Consider the following 26172-nt stretch of genomic DNA (forward strand, 5'->3'; position numbering starts at 1 on the left):
TAGGAGCTTTTCTTGTAATTTTAGGTTGGGAAAGATTAGATGAGCTACTTCAAAGTTTAGTGTATCCACTTTACCTATCTTAGCTAGAAAGGGACTGATACTAATAAAAGAAAGCAAGGAAACAGACCAAATTGCGTACAAAATTCGTATTTGAAAAGTATCTGGGAGATCAGTATTTGTTACACATTTGATACCAATTTTCCGTCTTACCTGACGTCTGTGTTCCATAGATATAAACTTTAAACAAGAAGAAAAACTGCATTTCTCTTCCTTTTTTTTATTATTATTTTTTATTATTTACTGATGAACTGAAAAGATCATCTTTAATGAAACAAAATTTGAAACGTGAATTAAATAATATATTTGACATTAATGAGAAAAAAAACAATTTGTTACTTTCCAAATGGTCGAAGATGTTCATTTCACACAATCCTCATATTGCAAAACAAAAGAAACGGCGTCTTTAAATGATGGCTAGAACTAGACTAAAACAATTTTTAAGAAAAGAAAACAAAAAGGAAAAAAGAAACTCTTGTTTGTCATTCAACTTCTAATTATAATATGTCGATAGTAAAGGAGTGGTTTTTGCGATGTTTTGCTGTAAGGAAAAAGAAAAAGAAAAACAACCATATAGCAGGAAACTTTCACTAATTTGCAAAAAGGGAAACCCTTGAAGTATATGAGAAAATAAAAGAACATTTTATAGTATAGAAATTATTAAAAAAGAAATGGGAGGAGGAGATTCTAAAGAATAATAAAGAAAAGTGTATGAACAAAGTACTAAAATATGGACATACCGATGCTCGTAACAATCCTACAGTACTTTCTCATTCTTGCAATACGTGGTCCATCACCTAAATTGAGTAAACAAAACCATCAAAAGAGCCTTCGATTATATATAACAAGGTTATGTCTAATAACTCTTAACCTATTCAATATTTATTTAAATTTGTGGATATACGAAAGGGGAATATCCACTCATTACCAACTTTGTTTAAATATTCGGAGGACGTTTGTAAAGATTTATCTAAGACTATAATAATCATTTCTTGCTATAGAAAAATATTATTTGAAAGGTCCTAATTAGATACAATTAGCATTATTACAAAACTATCATTTATTTACTATTTACTACCATTTTTATCACTTTACATTCATCAAATTTTTTTTTTATTTGTTATAATATTTACTATTTCCTTCTTAAACTAATATAGTTTACACATCAAACACATACTATTATAAATGCAAACTAAAATAATCTACACCCTACACAAACTATCATAACACGATTATAATAACTCACACCAAACATCCCCTTATATTTTAAAGGACCACTTGATGCTTCCATCATTCCCTCTCTCTCTCTTCGTGGGTGTAGATAAAAAGTAAAAGTATTTCTAACTGGAGTGTTTTTTTAAACATGACATCAATAGTTCACATCCAAAACTAATGATAGACACTTTAAACTTTTTTAAAAAGTTTGTATTTTTTTACGCCAAGTATAAAGTGTTGGAAAAAAAGTTGGAGGTCGGAGGAAATTTGAAAAGAAAGAACCGGTGAAAGAGGTTACGTGTGTTATTGAACACTTCGACTTCTTTTTGGCTTGATACAAATGGTATGACATCCCTTATATATATACTAGGTGGCATCCAAAAACGTATGACCATTCTTGATCTAATGGTTACAAATAGCTTTCTTATATTTTCTAGATATTCTTCAATCTACTCTAAAAATCTACGATTAATTTCTTTAGAAAATTATAGTTTTTTTTAAACGCACTATACATCTTTAGAATATTAAAGTAATTAATACTTCTAGAAATTGGGCTTTTGTATGGGCCAGACCCAAAAATTGCTGACCCAAAATCAAGTTTTAAGCAAGTCTTTCAATCTTGTGAAGTATTCTTTCTTAGGAGGCTTAGTGAAAATGTCTGTGTAAGACCTATCATAAATACGTATAAACGTAGAGGAAGGAAATCCAATATCCATATAGACAGCCCGGCCCAAGACAAAAATGAATAATGAATAGGCTAAGAGAAGGGGAGGGACCCACTAACAAAAAAAGAGGGGAATATTTAAGGGATGTTTAGGGATTGCTGAGGATATGTTTTTTTTGAGAAAAGACTGCTGTGGAGGCTGAAGGGAGACACCAGCATCTCAAATTGCTGGAATTCTGCTAATGTTTATTTCGTTGTTATTTTCTTTTCCGTTAGCTAGCTCTTTGTTTGAGTTGTTTAAGCTTTCTTGTGAATTTTTTCTCCCTTTATATAAATAAAGAATCCACAGAGTGCTGCCTCTGTTTCTTGTAGTTTGTTGGGTTTTTCTGAGTGCAGGTGAAGGTTCTTAACAAAGTGGTATCAGAGCCACAAACATCCTGGGAAAGACACGAGCCATGGCTCAAAAGGAGTGGGAAGATAGATTAAACATGAACGAAAAGGAAATAAGAGAGATGAAGGAAATGATGCTGAATCTACTTAAAAGCATGGAGAGTCTGACGGAGGAAGTTAAGGAAGGCAGTCGGGCGAAACTTAGGGAGGAATCAGGTGCCTCCAAGGGGTCCGTACTGAAAGGTAAAGAAAAAATAGGAGAGACAGAAACGACACCGGGCTTCGTCGTGGGGTCATCGGACAGAAGTAAGTATAAGAAACTGGAAATACCAGTGTTCAATGGAGAAAACCCAGAAACGTGGATTTATCGAGCCGAACACTTTCGATATCAATGAGTTGGTGGATGAGGAGAAAGTGAAGGTAGCCGTAGTAAGTTTTGAGCCGGACGAGGTAAACTGGTTTCGTTGGAGTAACAATCGGAAAAAGGTGAAGACGTGGGAGGACCTCAAAAGAAGAATGTTCGAACATTTTAAGTCACCAGGAGAAGGAAGTCTAGGAGCGCGTCTCATACGAATTAAACAGGACGGCTGTTACAGCGATTATCTGAAGAAGTTTCTGGAGTATTCGGCCCCATTGCCGGAAATGGCAGAGAGCGTCCTCATCGACGCATTCATTACCGGTCTAGAAACCAACCTGCAGGCGGAAGTGAAAAGCCGTCACCCAGTGACGTTAGAAGAGTGTATGCGGGAAGCCCAAATGGTAAGTGATCAGGATCTAGCCATTAATTTAGCCCTAAATGATTGGAGAGGTAATGGGCCAAAGGTGGTGGGGGCTCAAGCCCACAAAGGAAAACAGATCCTAACAAACCTAGAAAATAAAGAAGGCAAAAGGGCCGATTTCGCGATGAAGCAGCTGACCTTGCCGATTAAGGGGAATTTTATTAAAAAAGAACCACAGCCGCCGGTGAAGAGACTATCCGATAGTGAGTTCCGAGCAAGGCTGGACAAGGGGTTGTGCTTCCGTTGTAACGACAAATATTCGTCGGGGCATCGGTGTAAGGCTAAAACGAACCGGGAGTTGATGTTTTTTATCACGAATGAAGATGAAGAGCTCGGAACTGAGGAAGAGAAGGAAGATGAGGTGACTGAAGAAGCGGAGCTGGGATCCCTGGTAATCAAAGGTGGGTCTGAAATATCACTTCGAACCATTCTGGGGTTCACGTCGAAGGGAACGATGAAAATACGAGGGACGATCTGTGGCAGAGAGGTAATCATTCTTATCGACAGTGGGGCAACCCACAATTTCATCCATAGAGGGGTAGTGGAGGAATTAGCCTTACCGCTGGAAAGAAGAAATAAATTTGGAGTGACCATCGGCGATGGAACAACCTTGGAAGGAAATGGGATTTGCAAAACAGTGGAGATCAAACTACCGGAATTAACAATAGTGGCAGACTTTTTGGTGATTGAATTAGGAGGAGTTGACGTGGTTTTGGGAATGCAATGGCTGAGTACTACAGGATTTATGGAAATCCATTGGCCGTCAATGACAATGGTATTCATGGTAGGATTGTCGCAAGTAATATTAAAAGGTGATCCTTCACCGACCAAAGCAGAGTGTTCTTTGAAAACGATTTCCAAAACATGGGAAGAAGAGGATCAGGGATTTTTGATAGAGTTTCAGAAGATCGAGATTGAAGCCGGCTCGGAAGTGGAAAGTGAAAAAGAAGAGGAAGGGGAGGAGTCCAATCTGCCTATGATCAGAAACCTGTTGGCAAAAAACAGAATTATATTTGAGTTGCCCAAGGGATTACCACCGAAGAGAGCAGTGGACCATCGAATACTAATTCCGGAAGGACAAAACCCAATCAATGTTCGGCCCTACAAATATGGACATATACAAAAAGGGGAGATAGAAAGATTGGTATCAGAAATGCTTCAAGCGGAAATTATCAGACCCAGCCGAAGCCCATACTCCAACCCAGTTTTATTGGTCAAAAAAAGAGACGGAGGGTGGCGATTCTGTGTTGATTATCGCAAGCTGAATCAGGTTACTATCGCCGATAAGTTTCCCATCCCCGTCATAGAAGAACTGTTAGATGAGCTACACGGAGCGGAAGTCTTTTCAAAACTGGATCTACGCTCCGGTTACCATCAAATTCGGATGAAGGAGGAAGACATTGAAAAAACGGCTTTTCGCACCCATGAGGGACATTACGAGTTCTTGGTAATGCCATTCGGGTTGACCAACGCGCCAGCCACTTTTCAATCGTTAATGAATCAGATTTTTTGGCCATTCTTGCGGAGATTCGTTCTGGTATTTTTTGACGACATACTAATTTACTGTAAGAATATTACGGAACATGAGAAGCACCTGGGAGTAGTTTTTAATGTGATGAAGGACAATCAGTTATTTGCAAATGAGAAGAGGTGTGTGATCGGGCATTCAAGAATTAACTATCTGGGTCACTGGAGATCAAAAAAAGGGGTAGAAGCCGATGGTGAGAAGGTGAAATCCATGGTTAATTGGCCTCAGCCCACTAATGTCTCGGAACTAAGAGGGTTCCTTGGGTTGACGGGATACTACCGGAGGTTCGTCAAAAATTATGGAAACATTGTTGCGCCACTGACCAAATTACTACAGAAGAATGGGTTCCATTGGGGTGAAGACGTTACAGCAGCCTTTGAATCGTTAAAACAAGCGATGATATCAGTACCGGTTTTGGCCCTTCCAGATTTCTCATTACCATTCATCATTGAAACCGATGCTTCAAGGACAGGTTCAGGCTGTTCTTTCTCAAAACAACAGACCGATAGCCTATTTTAGTCAGAAATTATCTCCCCGAGCCCAAACAAAATCCATTTATGAAAGGGAGTTAATGGCGGTAGTGATGGCTGTACAAAAATGGCGCCATTACGTGCTAGGCAGAAAATTCACGATTATTTCAGATCAGAAGGCATTGAAATTCTTATTGGAGCAGAGGGAGGTGCAACCACAATTCCAAAGATGGTTAACAAAATTGTTGGGATATGATTTCGAAATTCTATATCAACCCGGTTTACAAAATAAAGCGGCTGATGCCTTATCACGAGTGAAGCTACCAGCCGAATTTCACTCTTTAAGGGCTCACGGGCTGCTAAACATTGACATAGTAACAACGGAAGTGGAAAAAGATGAGGAGTTGCAAGGTATCATTGAAATCTTGAAGGAAGACCCGGAAGGCAAAGCCAACTACCAATGGAAAGCGGGAAACTTATTTTACAAAGGAAGGTTAGTTTTATCTAGAAAATCCACCCTTATTCCATCACTACTGCACACCTTCCATGACTCGGTATTAGGTCATTCGGGGTTTCTCCGAACATACAAGAGGATGAATGGAGAGATACACTGGATGGGCATGAAAAACGACGTTAAGAAGTACGTAGAGCAATGTGAAATCTGTCAAAGGAATAAAACCGAAGCGCTAGCTCCAGCGGGATTGTTGCAGCCACTGTCGTTACCCAATCTGATTCTTGAAGATTGGACGATGGATTTCATCGAGGGTTTACCTAAGGCTGGAGGTTATGACAGTATCATGGTTGTAGTGGACCAGTTGAGTAAGATGGCCCATTTCATTATCTTGAAACACCCTTTTTCAGCTAAATAAGTGGCAGAAAAATTTGTTGAGGAGATCATTAGTAAACATGGGATACCGAATTCAATAGTAACTCATCGAGATAAGGTCTTCTTAAGTCATTTTTGGAAAGAACTGTTTACCGCCATGGGGACATCTTTGAAAAGAAGTACGGCTTTCCACCCGCAGACCGACGGACAAACGGAAAGGGTAAATCGCTGCCTAGAGACCTACTTACGGTGCTTTTGTAACGAGCAACCCACGAAATGGCATAAATGTATCCCGCCTTGGAGACATAAAATCTAACAACAACAGTGTGGAACAGCTGCTGAAGGAAAGGGATCTGGTTATCAGCGCCTTGAAGGAAAATCTGATGATGGCACAAAATAGAATGAAAAAACAAGCGGATCTACACCGTAGAGAACTGAAATTCAAGGTAGGAGATGAGGTTTATCTGAAGTTGCGACCCTATAGGCAGCGATCATTGGCACAGAAACGTTGTGAAAAATTAGCCCCAAAGTTCTATGAACCTTACCGGATTGTTGAGGAGATTGGGGAAGTAGCTTACCGCCTAAACCTTCCACCCGAGGCCATCATACACAATGTATTTCACGTATCACAACTTAAATTGAAGCTGGAAAATTCACACCAAGTGCAGCATGTGCCACCCGCGTTGACCGAAGAATTTGAGTTACAAGTTGAACCTGAAGCAGTTTTGGGAATCCGTTGGAATACAGATATTGGAGCTAACGAATGGCTAATTAAGTGGAAGGGGTTATCGGACAGTGAAGCGACTTGGAAACCCGTTGGGGCAATGAACCAACAATACCCTTCTTTTCACCTTGAGGACAAGGTGAACTTTGAACCCACCGGTATTGTAAGACCTCCTATCATAAATAGGTATAAACGTAGAGGAAGGAAATCCAATATCCATATAGACAACCCGGCCCAAGACAAGAATGAATAACGAATAGGCTGAGAGAAGGGGAGGGACCCACTAACAAAAAAAGAAGGGAATATTTAAGGGATGTTTAGGGATTGCTGAGGATATGTTTTTTTTGAGAAAAGACTGTTGTGGAGGCTGAAGGGAGACACCAGCATCTCAAATTGCTGGAATTCTGCTAATGTTTATTTCGTTGTTATTTTCTTTTCCGTTAGCTAGCTCTTTGTTTGAGTTGTTTAAGCTTTCTTGTGAACTTTTTCTCCCTTTATATAAATAAAGAATCCACAGAGTGCTGCCTCTGTTTCTTGTAGTTTGTTGGGTTTTTCTGAGTGCAGGTGAAGGTTCTTAACAGTCTGCTACCTGATCACATGAGTCTTTGTATACTCTAATTGCACATCCTTTCTTCTCATGCACTGTCTAATATAATGATAACGTATAACAATGTGCTTACTTTGGTTGTGGAAGATTGGGTTCTTGACAAAAGTAATCGTTGATTTGTTGTCTACCAAAGATTTGGTTGGCTCTTTTTACGTCAATCCCAACTCCTTTAATAGATTACTCAACCAAATTGCATGACAAACATATGAGGCAGCAACCGCATATTCTACTTCACATGTGGAAAGAGTAACAATCGGTTGCTGGTGCGACATCCATGTGAAAGAACTGTCCTCCATGTAGAACACAATGCAGGTGTACTCTTATGGTCAATCCACGTCTTCACTCCAGTTACTATCACTTTATCCCAATAGCTCATAATTATAAAAAAACATAATAGTACATGCGAAGAATTCTCTTTGTTGCCTTCAAGTGAATGGGTGTTGGTTTCTCTGTGATGTCATTGACAACTCAGCTGTAATAAGAATGTCGGGTCCTGTGTATGTTAAGTATCGTAAATTTCTAATTAAACTATTAAAGAGTGTTGGATCCACATTTATTTTCTTCCTCACAATGTGATAGTTGGATTCCAAATTCTACGGGCATGTTAACTGAATTAAAATCATCCATTTTAAACTTCTTGATCACTTCCTTAGCATAGGCTTCCTGCATGATAAACATACCTTTATCTTCTTGTTTTACTTCAATGCCAAGGTAGTAATACTTGAGCATGACGTTGGTCATCTCAAATTCATTTGTCATGTCTTCTTTGAATTTGTTGAACATGCTTGGACTACAACCTGTAAAGATCAAATCGTCTACATACAAACACATAATCAATACATCATTGATTTGGTCTTTGATGTTAAGTCCGTACTCATGTGGACACTTGATAAAATTTCTTTGGTTTACATACTTGTCAATTGGAGGAATCCTAGCTCCTGGAGCTTGCTTCAACCCATAAAGTGCCTTTTTCAACTCCAAAACTTTATCTTCTTTTCCAACTATATAGCTTTGAGTTTGTTCAATGTAGACTTCTTCCTCAAGAACTTCATTGAGAAAAGCAAAATTCACATCCATTTGATGTATTCTCCAACTGTTTTGATCTGCTAATGAAATCATTAATCTAACATATTCAAGTCGAGCAAGAAGAGAAGATATTTATCTCTTCATAATCAATGCCAACTCTTTGACTATAACCTTTTGCCATTGATCTTGCCTTGTATCTTTCAACTTCTCCTCTTGCATTCTTCTCGACTTCGTGAACCCATTTCACAACAATCACCTTATGATCTTTTGAAAGTGAGACTAGCTCTCACGTGTAGTTCTTGATTGCATTAATCTCTTCATCCACATAGCTTTTCCAATTTGGATTCAACATAGCTTCTTGAAAGTTTATGGGCTTACAATTGGCAAAAAGACAAAACAAAGAAAGATTATCTTGATTTTTCGTCATTTGATAAAGTTCTTTTAAGCTTCTAAAGCACTGAACACTTTCCCTTGAGCTTTCGTCTTCTTGAGAACTTGAAGGTAGTAGAAGGCTCCTCTCTTGTTTGCATAGTACTTGTTTGTTCCATATCATTTGCTTCAAAGTACGACAAGAAGTTGTAGTCTTTTACATATCGTCTCCAATCCCATTCTACTTCTTCCTTAAGTACTACATCTGACTTAGGGTTGTCTTTCTTGTATCTAGATTGTAGAGCTTGTATCCTTTGGTATTGAAGTAATAACTAATGGACACGTACTTTTCACTTTTATCGTCCAACTTGTTTCTCTTTTCATCTGGTATATACACGCGAGCAATGCTTCCAAAGACTCTCAGATGAGAATTCCAAGTTTCCTTATGCTTCTTGTGGTGTTTTCACATATACGCTTCTTGTTGGAGATCGATTGGATATGTAGATTGGACATGTTATTGATTCTACCAAAAACTCCTTTAGTAGTTTTTTGCTTTTAAACATACTTCCTGTCATGTCCAAAATTCTTTTATTTTTCTTTGTACTACATTTTGTTCAGGGGATCTTGGCACAGTTAAGAGTTGACGAATTTCCATGGTCCTCACAATACTTTTGGAATTCCTTTGATGTGAATTCTCTTCCACAATCAAATCTCATGACCTTGATCACCAAACCCCTTCCTTTCTCAACTAGAGATTTAAACTTCTTGAAATTCTCAAGCACTTTTGATTTATGCTTCAAGAAATATACCTATGCTTTTCTTGAGAAATCATAAATGAATGGAAGGAAATAGCTAATCTTACCAAGTGAGCTCAGCTTAATCAGTTCGCACACATTTGTATGTTCCAAGGCCTTTGAGTTCTTGAGTTTGACTCCTTTCTTTTCTTGAGCTGCTTTCTAAGTAGATATCCTTTGCTCACTTCATCGAAGTGGCTTATGGAAGGTAATCCTCTCACCATGTTATCCTTGCAGAGTGACTTTAATCCCCCAAAATTGAGATACTTGAGAGGTCAAAGCCAAGACGCATTTTTTAACACATCTTGAGGCATTTTGCAACATTCTTTTGAATGATGAGTACAAACATTCTACTTTTGGTTACCAATCAAATCAATGTGCTATTTCTTAAAAAAGGTTATCTTTTAATTGAATGTCACAACTTTTCTCTAAGAGTTGCCCAGGTTAAAGATATTAATCTTCATATTTAGCACATAATAGACATTTGAAATAAGTTGGTACTCCACATTTTCTAATCATATGAGAATGTTACCCCTTCCTTTCACTTCTACCTTAGATTCATCACCAAATGCTACATTGGCACTCATTGATTCATCAAGCTCCACAAGCATGCTTCTTACTCCACACATATTGTTGTTTGCACCAGTGTCCAAGTACCATGTATCATCTTTGTTCCATTCGCTATTTGTGCAAGCCATCAACAAGGTGCCGAATTCTTTTTCTTCCATGTAGTTTGCCTTCTCTTCTCTTCTATTGTTTCTAGGAGGTCTACATTCGAATGCATAATGACCAAACTTTTGACAGCTATGGCATTTAATTTTTGATTTATCATACCTTGATCTTGAGTTGCCTTGTCAACGACCTTTTTTTGAGTTTCACCATCCTCCTTGGCAGTTATTGTTGTTGTCTTCATTGGGCCTCCAAGCACGTCCTTGTCCTCTTCCTCATCTTCGATGTTCACCACATTCCCATCCTTGTTCGCTTTTATTATTGGAACTAACTCTTCCACCAGTTGAATCAACCAGCAACCTAAGCAGTTAATCCACAACTCATTCCTTTTTTTTCTTTTCATCATATGCTTGTAAGGAACCCATGAGTTGCTTAATGGTCAACCACTAACTCTAAGTCTTTTGTTTCTTTGGCAACAATAAGTTCAAACTTTGGATCTAATGATCTTATTATTTTCTCCATGGTTTTGATGTCATCAATATTTTCACCATTTCTTTCATATGCAAAGTTTCAAACCCAGCTCTTAGAGTTTGAAGACGTACCTTTTTGACAAGATTCATTCCCTTGTTCGATGTTTGAAGCTTCTCTCATGCTATTTTCGTCGTCTTTGCTTCTAAAACTTTCTCAACTGCATTGTCATCTAATCCTTGATAGATTAGATAGAGAGCTTTCTTGTCTCTTTTTCTAATCTCTCAAATTATCTTTTTGTGCTTGAGAAAGACCATCATCATTCTCCAAAATGTATCCTTTCTCTACAATTACACTTCTTTCCCATATTTATTTGATATTTTTACACTCTACTCTAAATATCTCTACGATATTATTAGTAATTAATAGAGATAGTTGCAAATGTAGCAATTATATTCAAAATAATTAAGTATGCAACAACATTTTAAAAAAAATTGCAAATATAGCAAAATCTGTCAAAATCTATCAATGATAGGAGTCTAATGATAGACCATGTAGCAAATGTTGGTCTATCACTGATAAACCATAAGGGTCTATCAACGATAGAAGTCTCACTGATAAACTTTTATATTTGCAATTTTTTTAAAATATTGCTACATACTTAATAATTATTCTAAAAATTACTACCTTTTATAATTACCCTAATTAATACATCTAGAAATTAGCCTTTGGGCTAGGCCCAAGTATTGAATCAAGTTTGTATTTCTACATAGAGTCCGGCGCCATATTTTAATTTAGCTTGAAAAATAAAATCACAAATTTGTGAATGGAAAAGAACTCATGTATCATTATCATGAGCTTAATAGAAACAAAACTAAAGGTTAATATTCCATTAGATCATTTGCGGGGTTGATATACATAATTGCATTTTGGAAACCCTAGGTTTCTTATGTTTATGACACTACATTTTTTTTGTACTGATGATAGTTTAAGAAGAAAAATGACTCAACGTCCAAAAAAGGTTGTAAAGAAGTGAGATCGAAGACTCACCACGAAGGAAAAATTCTGAGTAATCATATAAATAACGCAAGCTGAAGGAGTGATCTCGTTTATTCGTCAACGTGCAACCTATTCTCAACCCAAACAGACAAAAGCACAAGCACATCAAAAAATAGTCAGGTCATGATATTATAGCATAATCTTTTGACGAAAAAGTCAGCTTTTAATACAAAATATCTCCAAATCTGGCTACTTATTTATTCCACTATTGTCCTCATATTTTTAGAATATTTGATGAAGACAATCAAACATACCTATACACTAGTGCTGCTTTGTGTTTCTTCTTCGCATCTCGACAAAATGCACTTCCACAACAGCATTTAAATGCCTTCACAGGATGATCTTCATCATCGAAGTCGATTGCATAGTCCTGTAAATTCTCGCATAATTAAACGTACGACTTCAAATAGAGATAATTGTTCAAATGGAATTTTGTTTGTTTGTCAAATATATAAGATACCTACCCATGTAAGCTCTTCCAGGGCTTTCACTTCCCTGCTAGTGAAAAAAGCAAGCTGCATATACAGGGCACGAAATGAGGAAATTAGACGAACTTCTTTAACTCAATTTTAAAATGCTTCTATTTTCCAGTAAAGGTGGCAGAAATATATTCTACTTTTCTCCGAAGACAGTGTATCAAGTGAGATGAGAACGTTTATAGGTTTGTCAAGAATCATACATGATAGTAGTGGCGATCAGGAGTTTCAATTTCAACAGGAATGTCGATCAAATTTGCATCAGAACATCTGAAGAAGAAAAAACAAAATGCATAGACGTTAGGCAAGTGGCTTAGACGGATTATTAAGTATTAATAATATTGATATTGTTGGGGAAAACCTCCCACAACTATTGTAAACTGAAAAATAACAAACAAATTAAAAGAAAGTAATAAAGCTGGGAAGCCAAGAATTAGCTTAGAGGAATTTCAAACAGGAGAAAACCACAAACCAGAAAGGAATCCACCATCCACTATGTGAAAATTCTTACAATCACAAAAAATAACTCTTCCCTATCCCAGATACAAGAGCATTATCTCAAAGTATTATTCCAATCACATAATGTACCAAGTTTGTGTTTCAAATTGAGATGATTAGAAACCAAAGGCACCTTTCGTAATGCTTGGAGTGCATCACTCCTTTGAACCTTCGGGACAAAAGCTCTTTTAATATTTTATCAAAACCCAACACATAATGTACCAAGTTTGTGTTTCAAATTGAGATGATTAGAAACCAAAGGCACCTTTTGTAATGCTTGGAGTGCATCACTCCTTTGAACCTTCGGGACAAAGGGTCTTTTAATATTTTATCAAAACCCAACACATGGATGGATAATGTAAATAATACACCAAGATTCTTCGATCTATGGAGTGCAATAATGGTTTTACTCGTTTCTGCATCTTGCATGACCATTCGGATTAAACAGATGACATCTAGGGAAAGTAAAATATTTGTAGAATATATAAAAGAAAACTGGTTTTGATGTTCCTATGGAATGGAAGTGCTAAACTCTAGCCAATTTCGGTCCACTGCAGTGAAGGACTGAGAGCATTTGTTAAATTTATACAATAAACTTCTATTATCAGTTAAGGAAATTATAATGTGTAATCAATACTTACATACCTGTGGTTGATAAATCTCGCAACATTTCCATGATACGTTGCATCCAAACAAAGTAACTCATCATCCTCTAAAAGTTCCTCTGAGCCCCAGTCTGCATCAAGAGTTACGGGATACGTATGCCTCTCATTACCAGAGCTTTGCAGATTTCGTTCATACAGCTCCATATTTGTTAATACCTCACCAACGTATTCACAAACAAAAGATCCTTTTGGCAAGTCTTTTAGTGTTCTGAGACCCCATCCTTTTCCTTCACAAGTGAAGTAAACCTGAAACATGAAGGTCAAGTATGTATATTAACAATATATTCATAACAAGAAATCTACATTAAAGTTACCAAGTCAAACAAGTTTCAATTTCCTTTATATTGTCATGTGTTATCATGAAAGTTCACAAGCCAGTTTAAAAGTCACCAAGGAAAATATCAACAAAAACGTAAGAACCAGAATTTGAATAAAGAATTAAGCAATTCATGAAAGATGAATGAGTTAAGCAGCTTCCATTTCCTAAATGTGAGAGAGAGAACATTGAAAATTCATTAAAAAAAGTATTGAAAAAACAGAATTGCAGAAAAGCTTCAATTGCAAAGAGCACCAATATTTAGTATCGGGCTTGACTACTGGGTTCCCCCATCGTACATTCTGAACATTTTCTACTATGGCAGTCTTGCATATCAAATAGTCAAAAGTGGTGAAATGTCACTTGAAGGAGAAACATAAGAACAAAAACAACTTGCTAAGCTATTTACAATACTTAAATATAAGGTGGTTGTGGATGGTTCGGACATGCAGAGATAGGCACACACACCTCGGACAAGCATGGCCAAGACACTGGCTGCGTTCAATGTCGGATAGACACATGAGCATTATAGGCACATGCCAGCAGCACGCCCATGTGTGCAATAGCTGCAACCTTGTCACCATCTGGCACAAGTGATCAAGCAAGCCACTTGGTCCAAGGTGATTAAAAGTGTTACTCAACAAATTCGGGAACTGGGTTACTCGAGAGCAATTGGAAACTAGGAGGTAGAAGATTATCATCAAGTGTATTTGTTAAACAAATGTTGTCTAGGACACTTGAAAGAATGTTGTGAAGTGGCATGCAACAAAATTGGTATGTGGCTAGCGAAATTGGTGTGAAGGGGATGGTTATTCACGATCATGGGCAATTTCTCAAAGATCATGGAAGTTATCTTAAACATGGTTCGTTAGCAAATATCATGGACAGTTGTGCCTAGATCATGAGTGGTTGCACAAAAATAGTGAGAGTGGAGTAATGCCTGAAATGTGGGTAGTTACTTGTGAGTGGACCACAGGGTCATCGGATAGTGCCTATTATTATGGTAGTTACTCAATCATGGAGAATGGGCTTCTAGATGGAAGGGAAGTGGTAGCCATCCCCACTAGCCCACTTGGCCCACAATTGTGTCCCAACAAACCTCTCATCCATGCCTATAAAAGGAGGACCTAGGAGGTTGTCCACGGCAAAGTCCTTCGTGGTGGAAAATCCTTTGTAAGACAATCTGTATTTCCCTGAGTTATGTAAGCATTACAAGCTGAGTTTGGTGTGTTACCTTATCAACAAAGGTAGTTTAGGCGATACTGCCACCAAGAGTTGTGTTCTCTTCTTCTTCTCTTACTTATACTCGTGCGTGAGGTCAACTGTCAAATGCCCTTGCATGAGTTATCATTTCTTTAGTGTAGTTAGGTGTTTATTGGTCAAAACATTAGGTTGTACTAAGGTGAACCTTCTTAAGCTGCAAAAGTTGAGGGTGAAAAACTCGTCATCAAACTCTACCTCGTGTCACCCTGAGTAGTGATGAAGCATAATATGGAGTGTAGCCCATAGAATTTTTTAGGTTATATAGATCAAAAGGATAATAGATGAATTGTGGTTTTCTCAAACAACTCTTACATGAACTTATTGTGACAATAGGGCTACCACCTCTATTGCTCATAATCTAGTTCTACGTTATAGAATAAAACATATTGAGGTTGACAAGCATTTTATTGATGAAAACCTTGATGCGATGTAATATGTATTACCATAGCTTACCACAACAAAAAAGTTGATGTACAAAGAGACCACCCAGTAAACAATTTGACATATTAATTGGCAACATGCCTAAAGAAGATACTTAAACCAACTGAGGAGGACAATGGTTTGCCTAATATTTGTATATATTTATCAATAAATAATAGTCATCAATATAAGGTCATCATTAGGCTTGCGTCTTGGTCAACCATTTTCGGTTTGGGACCAAACCAACTCTAAAAGCCAATCCATTCGAGCTACCGCGATAGAAGAACATTGATTTTGGACAACATGATCCAAATACTTGTCTGATGCAATATTATGCGTGTATATAAATATATAAGCTTATGGCATACAGGGGACACATGGGAAATGCAGGGGATACATGAGAAAGGAAAAAAAAGACTACTTTTAAGTGTAATAAGTGAGAGCCCTATGCTACAAGCCTAACACCAAATTTGGCCCCTTAAAACATTAGGAATTTTCAGAAAAACCATCCAGCTTTAGCATCACAATTGCTCAGCTACCTCCATGAGGAATGTCAATTCCTCACTGATGCCAGCATCAACCAGTGATACTGATGGGTAGTCGTTTTCAATTGTTTTTCAACCTCACAATTTTTAGGCTCATTTTTTTCTCAAATTCTCATCTCTCATCTCTTATCATTTTAATGAATTATACGGAAGTTCTTTTAGTATCTAAAAGTAGAAAAAATTACAATAAGAGTATCAAAATTCACATTATGTCAAAATAATTGCAAGGCACAAACAAACAAACATATATGTCCACATATAATTTAACGTATTTCTGACATGTCACATTTCTATTGGAAATTGATGTGTCTTCATGTTTGTGTTGTATTGTATATGTGTTGTGCTCACCAGTCAATCAACGGACTACACTGCACTCACTTTCACTGTTTCTCCTATATAAAAAGGCCTATGTTGCTCATACTTGAATAAGACCGAACACTACTATTCTTACAAAATTAAGAACATTGATTTTGGGTACAGATACTCTTTTGGATTTTCTATGGATGCACTTAATTAAATGCGATTGATTATAAACAGGTTAAATAATATCCAATAACTCAGTAACTTATACAAGTTGAAGAAAAGCAAATTTCAGAAACAGCAACATTTTAGGAAAGTATAAAGAAAATCTAACCTGCAGTTTGCAAGAAATACCTCTCTGTACAACTCGATTTCCACATTGCATATCACATCCACATTTTCTCCAGCATTCTTTGATAAACTTCCTAAGTAAATGACCCTTGCATCGATCAGGCTTGTAGTCATTCTTTAACCTCTCAATTGGACAATCTTCACAAAAAAAGAGATGCTCTTTCTTAGGTTCGCATCCCATAGACATACAGTGATCTAGAAATTCTTCTTTCAGCAGGCCTTCACGTGTATAGGCAAATTCCCCACCAGTTTCACGAGCACAAGCACATGGATAAGATGATAAAAGGCAATTGCCTGAGCAACTTGAACAGCAATCATCCTCTGAAATCCGAGCCAATGAAATGTTGACACTGGCATTTTGAAAAATTATATTGTTTGGTATGTAATTGAACTTGGGGATAGAATCATTTCCTAATTCATTAACCCAAGATATTTTGACTTTCTCTGCACCCTTTGTCAAGTCATGCATGTGATGCAAAGAATTATTTGTATTTTGTCTGTTATGTTGATCACGAGCAATTGACCTCACATGTTCAGAGGAAATTTTACGCTTTTTACTATAACCAGTGATTTGATCTTGAAAAGGTGCAGTACTCGATGGCCTCGCACACTGAGAAGAACTTGAGCCTTTCTGATATGAATTGCTTACAGTGTTACCATTTGTTAATGAATTCTTATCTGATTCAGCAAAAATGAAGGTTGCCACATAAATTAACAAAAGCTATAAAAAAATTTCAACTGTTAAAATAATTGGTTGCAAGTAACAAGCAATTAAGAATAGCTCTAGGATAAGTGAGTTTAGCAAGTTTTCCTTCTCCGGATGCGAAGAAGTACCAAATTGCATAACTGGGCTCAAGTTCCTATCAACCAAACAGATGGGTTAAGCTCCTTATGAAACGTTGTTTTAAAACAAAATATGTTCTTAGCAAAAGAAATGAACACAAATTGAAGGTAAGATATACTTCCCAATCTCCAAAGCTAATTGAGACTGTCAAAAAGCTATGCAATTGACATTAATGGAAAAAGAGCGTTCAGTCACCACAGGTTTTAGGTAAAATTACATGTACAAGCTGGGCAACACGTGTCACCCATGATGTTCAAGCAACGATTATATCAGCTTTTGAATTCAACATCTTCTTCCAAGGCAACGATTTGTAAATGTCACATGAAAAAGTTCATTTGCAAATATGAAAACTTTCCCTGGTATATTGCTTTAACATTTTTGTATCAATGATATATCTAATATAAAGTATATCATTGGTTTACCATTTATGTGATAAAGTGCATAGCTAATATTTTCAGCAATAGTCTCTATTCATTTATTCAATGAAAAAGTTTAATTTTTTGTTCAAATAAAAAATAGATCGCCAATACTAATATACCTACTATGTACATGGCGTTCTTTAAACAAATAAATTGACGTTTTCAATAGTCAAATCTCTTTAAGCAAATTTACCTGGATAAACTACCGAAACAGGTTTCACTGATGGCATCCTATCGCTGGACCTAATGACTAATCCTCGTCCAGAGTCATTAGACGATTTTGTAGTTTTATGCCCGGCATCTACTTCAGAAATTTTATCCTTTCTAGCAACTAATTTATGGCCTGAGCTACCAATGATAAACGAAGCTCGATTCTGTTGTTCTCCATCGCGTGATCTCTTCAGTGGTATCAGAGACTTCTTGTCTTCCAAAGGACAGCCTCTGTTTCCCTCTAGTCCCTATTTACATCAGTTTAAAACAAATTATTTTCTTACACTATTGAAGGGATAACAGCGACAAGAAAGAGAAGAACAACTGATATTGATGTTAACAAATTTTAATGAAATCTAATATGCATTATTGCTGGCCAACAAATTGGACAAGCCATGCACCCATTGACAATAACATAATATAATTTAATTACAAGTTTAGTTACTGAAATTTCAAGTTTCTGTAAATTTCAAGTTTCTGTCTACTAAGTTCCAAAGCCTTCGATTTTGTATCTAAAAGATCTTGAACCTTTATTAACTGTTTACTAAGGTGAGAAATAGCTTAAGTACAAAGAAAATATTTAGAAATAGGGATTATGTGTAGAAATATCTAAAATAGTTTATTAGATTCAAAGGAAAGTCTAGAAAATACCCATTTGTAAACCAAGCAAAGAAATGAAGGAAGAAGAAAAGCAAGAGCGTTACAAAAACTTAGAGTGAAAAGTGAATGGGTGAGTTTTGAGACAGTGAAAAAGTATTGTCTCAAAAGTGTCCATTTTTACATTCATAATAGAAGTTTCTTTCTTCTAACTAATTGTCTCTCTTCTCCATTTGTGCCAATTTCCTCAACAAGTGATATCAAAGCCGGCTTAGCTTGTAATGGTGGAGCTTCTGAAGATTGAATACACTCTCGGAGAGTGAAGCTTGTTGTATGAAACACAACTACTCATAGAGTGCATTCATCACTAAGATATCTTCAAGTTGTTGAAGGAATCTAGAAGCTCAACATTTAGAACAACAAAACATGGAACACGTGGATGAAGTTGTGTCACGGCCCACCCCGCAAGCATCTTGAACTTCACTAGGCAGCACGCGACGCGACATTGAGCAGTCCTGGCGTCTCATGAAGAAACGCCATAACGCTCAACTTAACTTCTTAAACTTAAGCTTGATTGCCTTGTACAACGCATGTAGCTTAACTCAATTTAACACTTAAACATTAGGCGATAAAGAAATATCCTCATAATGCAGTTTAGAAGAACAACTTCACTTTATTACTAAAATCATGCGGTCCATATATACATTTACACAATTCCTTAAATACAAGAATTTTAACATTAAGCTTAATCGTCTTGTGCCACTCCTCAACATTAAACGCCTAGCTAGCTCGCCTTACATTCCCATCTTGGCATTAACGCTTGATAACCTGGGGGGAAAGGGAACTAAACACACAAGTCAAATACTTAGTGAGTGATAGTTTTAGAAAACCTTGTGGGCATATGATACGTGAAATCCTTTTCATAAACATGGATTTCATCACCTCATTTCATAAAACATAAAACACACATTAGTCCTTCCTATTCATGTCTTCCAAAAACGCGAACCATTTCCACACATAGACTACTGTGATATCCTTTTCATCGACAACATCCTTCGAAGAATTTCTCGGTTCATTTCCCGTTGCTCAGGCCGCTAAGCCTAATATGCTCCTTTTACGCATTGGCCAGCTTCACTCCACCATGCAATTCTTTTTTACATGGCTTCCTTTACTCCTTATGTGCACATAATAGTTAGCTCATTGGTAGGAATATGACTAATGGTTTATTTACAACATCGCATGCAATACAATTGTTGCACATAGAATTTTACTTAAAACATAACGCAAAGGCTTTCTTTAGAAATCATTCTCTTTATAACTTTCATGTACAAAATATAGTACAAAACAACATGAAATTTTAGAAGAAAGCTTTAACATTTGTAAGCACTTGGAAAAATCAGTCACTACACTAAGTTTTTCCTTCGGAACACCTACCTTCAGGTTTCTTCTTCTTGCCTATCACTTCTTCTTTTCAGCAGAGTAACACTTAAGAATTTTAGCTTAACCCTTCCTTTCTACTGACAATTTTTTCCTATTTATACTAATCCTAAATTGGATTAGTCATCCTTGATTTTCCTTAAGCTTGTCAGCTCCTACTTAAAGTAATACATGTGTAAGTCTAATAATTTTTCAAACCATGCTTAGCTTAAACCCTTACACGTGGCCCATTGAGCACAATTAGGAAGTTTCCTAGAAAATTCCCAACTCTTCAATGCCCAACTTCAACTCGCATTGAACCTTAGACCGCCTGCTTAGTCTTTCTCGCCTTCTCCTTCACCTCACAGCGCCTTATCTCAAGGCCAAGCATCAAAACACCTAATCTCTTCAAAACTTCTTCCTTCAAAATCCTTCACTTAATTTCTTATTTCTCACAAGGACCCTTCTATTCAAGCACGGGTCTCACAAGTTGTATGTCCAAGGCCAAGACTCGTGAGATGTTGTGATAGGCATTGAATAATGCACTTGAGGATATTGTTGCTAATTTGAAGAAATAGATTATCACGGCATCTAAGACCATTTTTGTGATTAAAACTACAATTGACGAAGAATTGTAGGAGCATATCAATACTGTGAAGACAAATTTAATTATAGAACATCTAACAGTGGGGTGGAGGCAAATTCAATTATAGATCATCTAGCACTAGAGAACGAGCTTCAAACTCTATGCCAAGATATCTCTAAACTAGATTCTACTACTTCTATTTCAGAGTCGAGAATGAGAATTATTTTTTTCTTAAACGAAGACAAGCTTCTTTATTAATACAAAACTCATAGTACAAGAGAATTATACAATGAGAATAATAGAGAAGCTTAAAAGTAAAATTTAAAACAGAGGATCAGGAGGCACACCCAGACATCTCAACTAGGTTGACACCTCCATAGCGCCATCATCAGGAGGCACACCCAGACGAATTGAATTTCTTGAATGCTATGTGCTTGGTAGGATTTTTCAATCCCCTTGTATTCCAGGAGATAATCTTCATAGGAAAGGACAGCAACAAAATGGCTTCTCAGACCAGCACAATACCGCAATCATTTATAATGGCACCAACTCCTTTGGAACTTCTGATAGTTATATTATTCATAGACTTAAACCTAAACATAGAAGCTTTATTGTTGCTATTCAAGGTTGAGCTATCCAACCTTCTTTTATTCACCAAGAAAATATGCTTGCCAAGTTTTAGCATTGGTTAAGCAAATCTGGAAGGTCACATTAAAGAGCAATAATGAAGAGCACTCTTTAGTGGACAAAGAAAGTCACACTCACAATATCAAAAGAAAGTAAGATCAAAATGAGATGAAGAAACTCCATAACGCTCTCAAGTTGGAGGAGCTAGTAAATCTAATTAACCAAGTATACTATACGTCAAAATTGAACTCTATGCTTAGATTCGGTGATGTGGCAGTATTGGCACTAGTTTAAGGGTATGACAAGGGGCATAATTTGATGAGAAGAAACTTAATTCGGTTGATTGGTAAACGGATATAGAGGAAAGATCATGTCTATATGCATAAAATGAGACCATTTGTCGGATGGGCTTGCTTGGATAATGCTTGCACCTCGTTGTGGGCGTAGTTTGGGCGTGCTTGTCTGTGAGGATACGAGATGTCTTGCGATTGCTTCGTGCTCGATGGAGGGGTTTGGCCAGAACGACAGGCTTGTACGTCGGGCAAGGAGTGAGAGCGGGATGTCGAGTTGATGTACTCGAATGGGCTTGCTTGTATAATGCTTGCACCTCGTTGTGGGCGTAGTCTGGGTGTGCTTGTCCGTGAAGATACGAGACGTCTTGCGATTGGTTTATGCTCGGTGGACGGGTTTAGTCAAAGTGTCACGTCCGACCGTTGGGCGGGGAGTGAGAGTGAGATGTCGAGTTCACATCAATCAACAGGGTGTAGTAATGAAAGTGCTAATGAATTAAATAAAAAATTCAATGAAAATTTTGTTTCCTTCCAAAAAAGAAAAAGAAAAAAATATAGAACTATCATGGGTTTTGTATGGATCGCTAGTCCCAATGGTCATTGTATTTGTACTAGATAACGAAACTTTTGTTTCTCTAAAAAGAAAAAACAAAGAAAATGAAGTAACGGTTAGATTTTATCACTGTATGTCCGTATCAAATGAATGTAACTGCAACATTTCAATAGCCCTCGAAATTAGTCTGTGAGAAATACAGCCCCAACAAAAATAAGCCGAATGAAAAAAAGTACATCATAACTAACATACAAGGTAACTAAGAGAAAGAATTGTTAAATATACATTTTCACAGCAAAGAAAAAGCAAGAAATAGGGACCTCGTTTTCCTTGTGCTCAAAATAAGCATCTAGAAGAGTGCGATAATTGTCTTCTTCAATGAGTTTCCAATTTCCATCATACATCTTTAGGAGATCCCTCAAGATTGGTTTTATTTGGTCGTCAGGAATTCCTAAGGACCTCGTTGCACTAAAAGCCTTGGAAATTTTCTTTTTTGAAGACATTCCCAAAGTTCTTTCCCTGTTCATAAATTTTAGCCAAAAATGATAAGGTTGCGCTACATTGTAACAATTTTTGAAAAGGAAACAAATTTTTTCATTGAATGGATGAAAAGAGACTAATGCTCAAAATACAAGGAAACCAAAGGAAAATATATAAATAGACATGCCATGCATGTGCAAAAACAAAAAACAAAAACAACCTAAACACTAAGCTGGAAAGCTACATTATAACAATTTCATATATGAAGTCAGAGGAACGAGTTTCATAATGTGTGAAATAGATTTGAATAACCAAGATTAAAAAAAAATCAAAAATGGAAAACATGCACCAAGAGGCACATTCAGCTAAATGAGTAAATAGATCTTGCATGTGGATTTAACAGAAAATAACTCATGAACCAAAACCAATATAGCCAGTCAAGAAAACCGCATTAAAATAACTTCAGTAGAAATAGTAACGCAAGCAAAAAAATAAATGATCCGTACATTTAGTAAACAGTACTAAAAAGAAGTAGAATGATAAGTGCATAACTCAAAACAAACAACTGAATCAAGATCATAAGTTCTTCATATTTACTTCTACTTCATCATCATCATGTCAACTAAAAGACAATCCCAATACATAGAATCAGAAAAGAAAAATACTTCAGTGACTTTATAAATCTTTTTACCCTAGATTCCACCAAGATTAACTCAAAACGGCTGATGAAACGAAAAAAAAAACAATCCAAACAGAGAAAAAAGATTAGTCATTCAACGAAAATGAAAAGGAAAAACATACAACAACAATGCACACTCTCTAAGCTCTTGCCAATGGCGTAGGGAGCAAGTATCGAGAGGAGGAGGAGGAGGAGAATGAAGAAGTAGTCGAAAATGGGAAGAGAGGAGAGAAATGTGAATATGTGTTTTCGAGAGAGAAAGGGCAGTGGGAATGAGAAGATAATGACGTACAAGGTTTACAGGTATTCTGAAAGCTAAGTCTGGACGATTGATCTTCCCGCAGAGAATCATGTGGGGTCGAGTTAGTTAACCCATTTCATCCTCTATACGCTCCCACACCTACCTCCCATGTACCTTTACTACCTCTTCTAACATTATTTTATTGCCTCTTATTTGTTTAATTTTTTCTCAAAATTAAGGGGAAAAAAAGAAAAAAAAAACCTTTAGGTGTGTTATCGAAAATATCTACAAAGCACGGACACAAATATGGAATACCTTTAAGCATAGGATCCACATAAAAGCCTAAAATATCAAATTAATAACATAAAAGATACTTAATTTAAAACTTCAACAAGATTGAGTTTATAAAAGATTTGATGATTAAGGATGCACGAAGATGGATGGAAAAAATACGATTTTAGGTATATTTCTTTTACATTTGTTTGTTAGTAATTATGATGGTTTTATGAAATTAGATGAATTATGGGTTTTAGGGTTAAAATTCATCCTAATATGTGTGTGTATATATATATATAGGATGGATTTTGGGTTATTAAAATATTAGGTTATTATATTTTGATTAAAATAGTTTGTGTTTGAGGTGTGGATTATTTAAATTTGAGTATATAATAATATGTGTTTGCAACCTAGATATGAAAATAATAAACACATGGTGAATGTGAAATAGTAAAAACCGTAACAAATAACATAGTAGAAGTTTTGAAATAGTGTTTACTATGACTTTGGTTATTATAATCCTAGGATAATCATTACTCCAAATAGCTTATATGATAACAACACCTTCACCTACATTCCCCTACCTAGCTATCTCATAATGTGTTGATTTTGCTTGGCCTACCCACTCAAAAGGTCTCACATCAGCATAAATGATCGTCATTTACTCTTAATGTCCTTTCAAAATGGATTTTTTTTTTCTAGTATTTTATCATTAGTCATAAATTGAAATTGTAGTTAAAGGTTCAAGGATTAGACACAAAAATCATCCTTATATACATTATCACTTCTTTAACCGGGACTTCATCTTTACTCTTAATGCCCTTTCAAAATGAATTTTTTTTCCAGGTATTTTATCATTAGACATAAATTGAAATTGTAGTTATGGGTTCAAGGATCATGTAGAGTACACAAAAAGGACTAAATATTATAGGTTTGAAATTGTTTAGCACTAAATTGAAATTGTTAGGTAGGAGTTCACTAAGTTTTTTTCTTTAAACTATATGAGGTAGAAGGTTTAATAGTCTCCTTGGAATATATGTCGGAAAAATGTTGTATTTATTAGTAGAGAGTTTACATAGGTATTCCATACCCACTCATCTCTTCCAAAACCAATCAAGCAAACAACATGTGTGGTAACATGCTTCACCACCAACACAATTGGAATTCTTAGGTATCTATACCCACTCACCTCTTCCAAAATTATCAATGTGGGATAATACAACTCAACTTTGCTAATGTGTCAAGACCTACACTCATTTCTAACATATTTTACCATGTTTGTTTTGTTCAAATTAGTGAATTTATGTTTAAATATAATTACTTATGCTAGGACTGGAAATTTTAAAAAAAACAAACTTGATATACACAAATTTAAAAGTCAAAACATTTCAAAAACTAAGACACAAACTTGGTTTAGAACTCAATTTTGTATCATTTATATCATTTCACCAATACTTTCAAGTTTAGTATTGGTAATCTCACATAACTCTCCCATCTTGTTTCTCTCAAAACTTTCTTCTCAAACTCATCTATACTATCAACTCAAAGCATACGCCTGAAATTCACTATCAATACTCCTTCCAGTAAGCCTTAAATTCAATCTCGTTACTAAGTTTTAAATTTAATCTTAGTACTCAAAATCAAGTATGTTACTCTCAATTAATGACTCAAAGTCAGATTTGTTACTTTCAATCAATAAATTTTCAAGTTTAGTCACATCAATCTAAACTACATAACTCTCAATACTCTCAACTAATAACTCTCAAATTTAGTACTCTTAATACAATGGATACATCTCAAATTTAGTCATGCATGTACTCTCAATAATCAACAATAAAACTAGTTAGCTAGGAACTAAATTTGAGATGAAGTGTTGGGGATTCCCGTTGTTTGTAATTTTGTATAGGAAAATATTCCATAGAACAAGTGGAGTATGTGAATTTGAATCGATAAAAGTAGGTGTTAATTATGGCCACATACATTTGGTCAAAGTGAACGTGGGTTAGTGGTAAAAATTATCAGCATATTTCATATTCTAACATCAAATTCATAATAATAAATAATTAAAAGTTAGTAACATACCAAAATACTAAAATATTGGAAAATCGAAAGAATTCTTCAACTCTTCACGCTATGGCTATGGCTATGGCTTTGGCTTTGGCTTTGGCTTTGGCTTTGGCTTTGGCTTTGTATTATTAACACATGATGAAGCATAGCAATCCCTCCCTATTTCTTCCTTTCGAAAGTTTTTCTTTTAAATGCTTCACCTTGTCTCGTCTATTTACAAGAACCAAGAGATAACGAAGGAAATATTGTTGATTTGTGGTTTATTTGAACCGTACCCTTCAAGATTTTTAGGGATTTTTAAGTGGTTGGATTTGGAATGGATTTCCTTTATTCATTATTGCCTAAATTATGAAGATTTGAGATCTCCTAGATTTTATTTACGAAAAATCAATTGTTCTGCAATTTAAA

The 26172-nt window shown here is 36.1% G+C and overlaps 1 protein-coding gene across 2 annotated transcripts; it reads right to left on the bottom strand.

Moving 5' to 3' along the window:
• Positions 1 to 630: 630 nt before the first annotated feature.
• Positions 631 to 25960, bottom strand: LOC103485845 (histone-lysine N-methyltransferase SUVR4). 2 transcript variants are annotated; one of them, XR_007820835.1, is made up of 10 exons: positions 25780 to 25960; positions 22342 to 22540; positions 17936 to 18200; positions 16463 to 17157; positions 13265 to 13530; positions 12325 to 12391; positions 12110 to 12160; positions 11900 to 12015; positions 11637 to 11714; positions 631 to 854 (listed from the first exon to the last, which is right to left on the bottom strand). XR_007820835.1 is itself a non-coding variant. In XM_051084542.1 (9 exons), the coding sequence occupies exons 2-9, from the start codon at positions 22522 to 22524 to the stop codon at positions 11696 to 11698; spliced, it is 1662 nt and encodes a 553-aa protein (XP_050940499.1). In that variant the 5' UTR covers positions 22525 to 22540; positions 25780 to 25960; the 3' UTR covers positions 11452 to 11695. The 2 variants fall into 2 exon arrangements, 1 of the variants encoding a protein (XP_050940499.1); XM_051084542.1 differs by lacking the exon at positions 631 to 854 and having other exon boundaries at positions 11452 to 11714.
• Positions 25961 to 26172: the final 212 nt, after the last annotated feature.

Source organism: Cucumis melo, chromosome 5 (genome assembly GCF_025177605.1).
Source record: "Cucumis melo cultivar AY chromosome 5, USDA_Cmelo_AY_1.0, whole genome shotgun sequence".
Taxonomy (NCBI): domain Eukaryota; kingdom Viridiplantae; phylum Streptophyta; class Magnoliopsida; order Cucurbitales; family Cucurbitaceae; genus Cucumis; species Cucumis melo.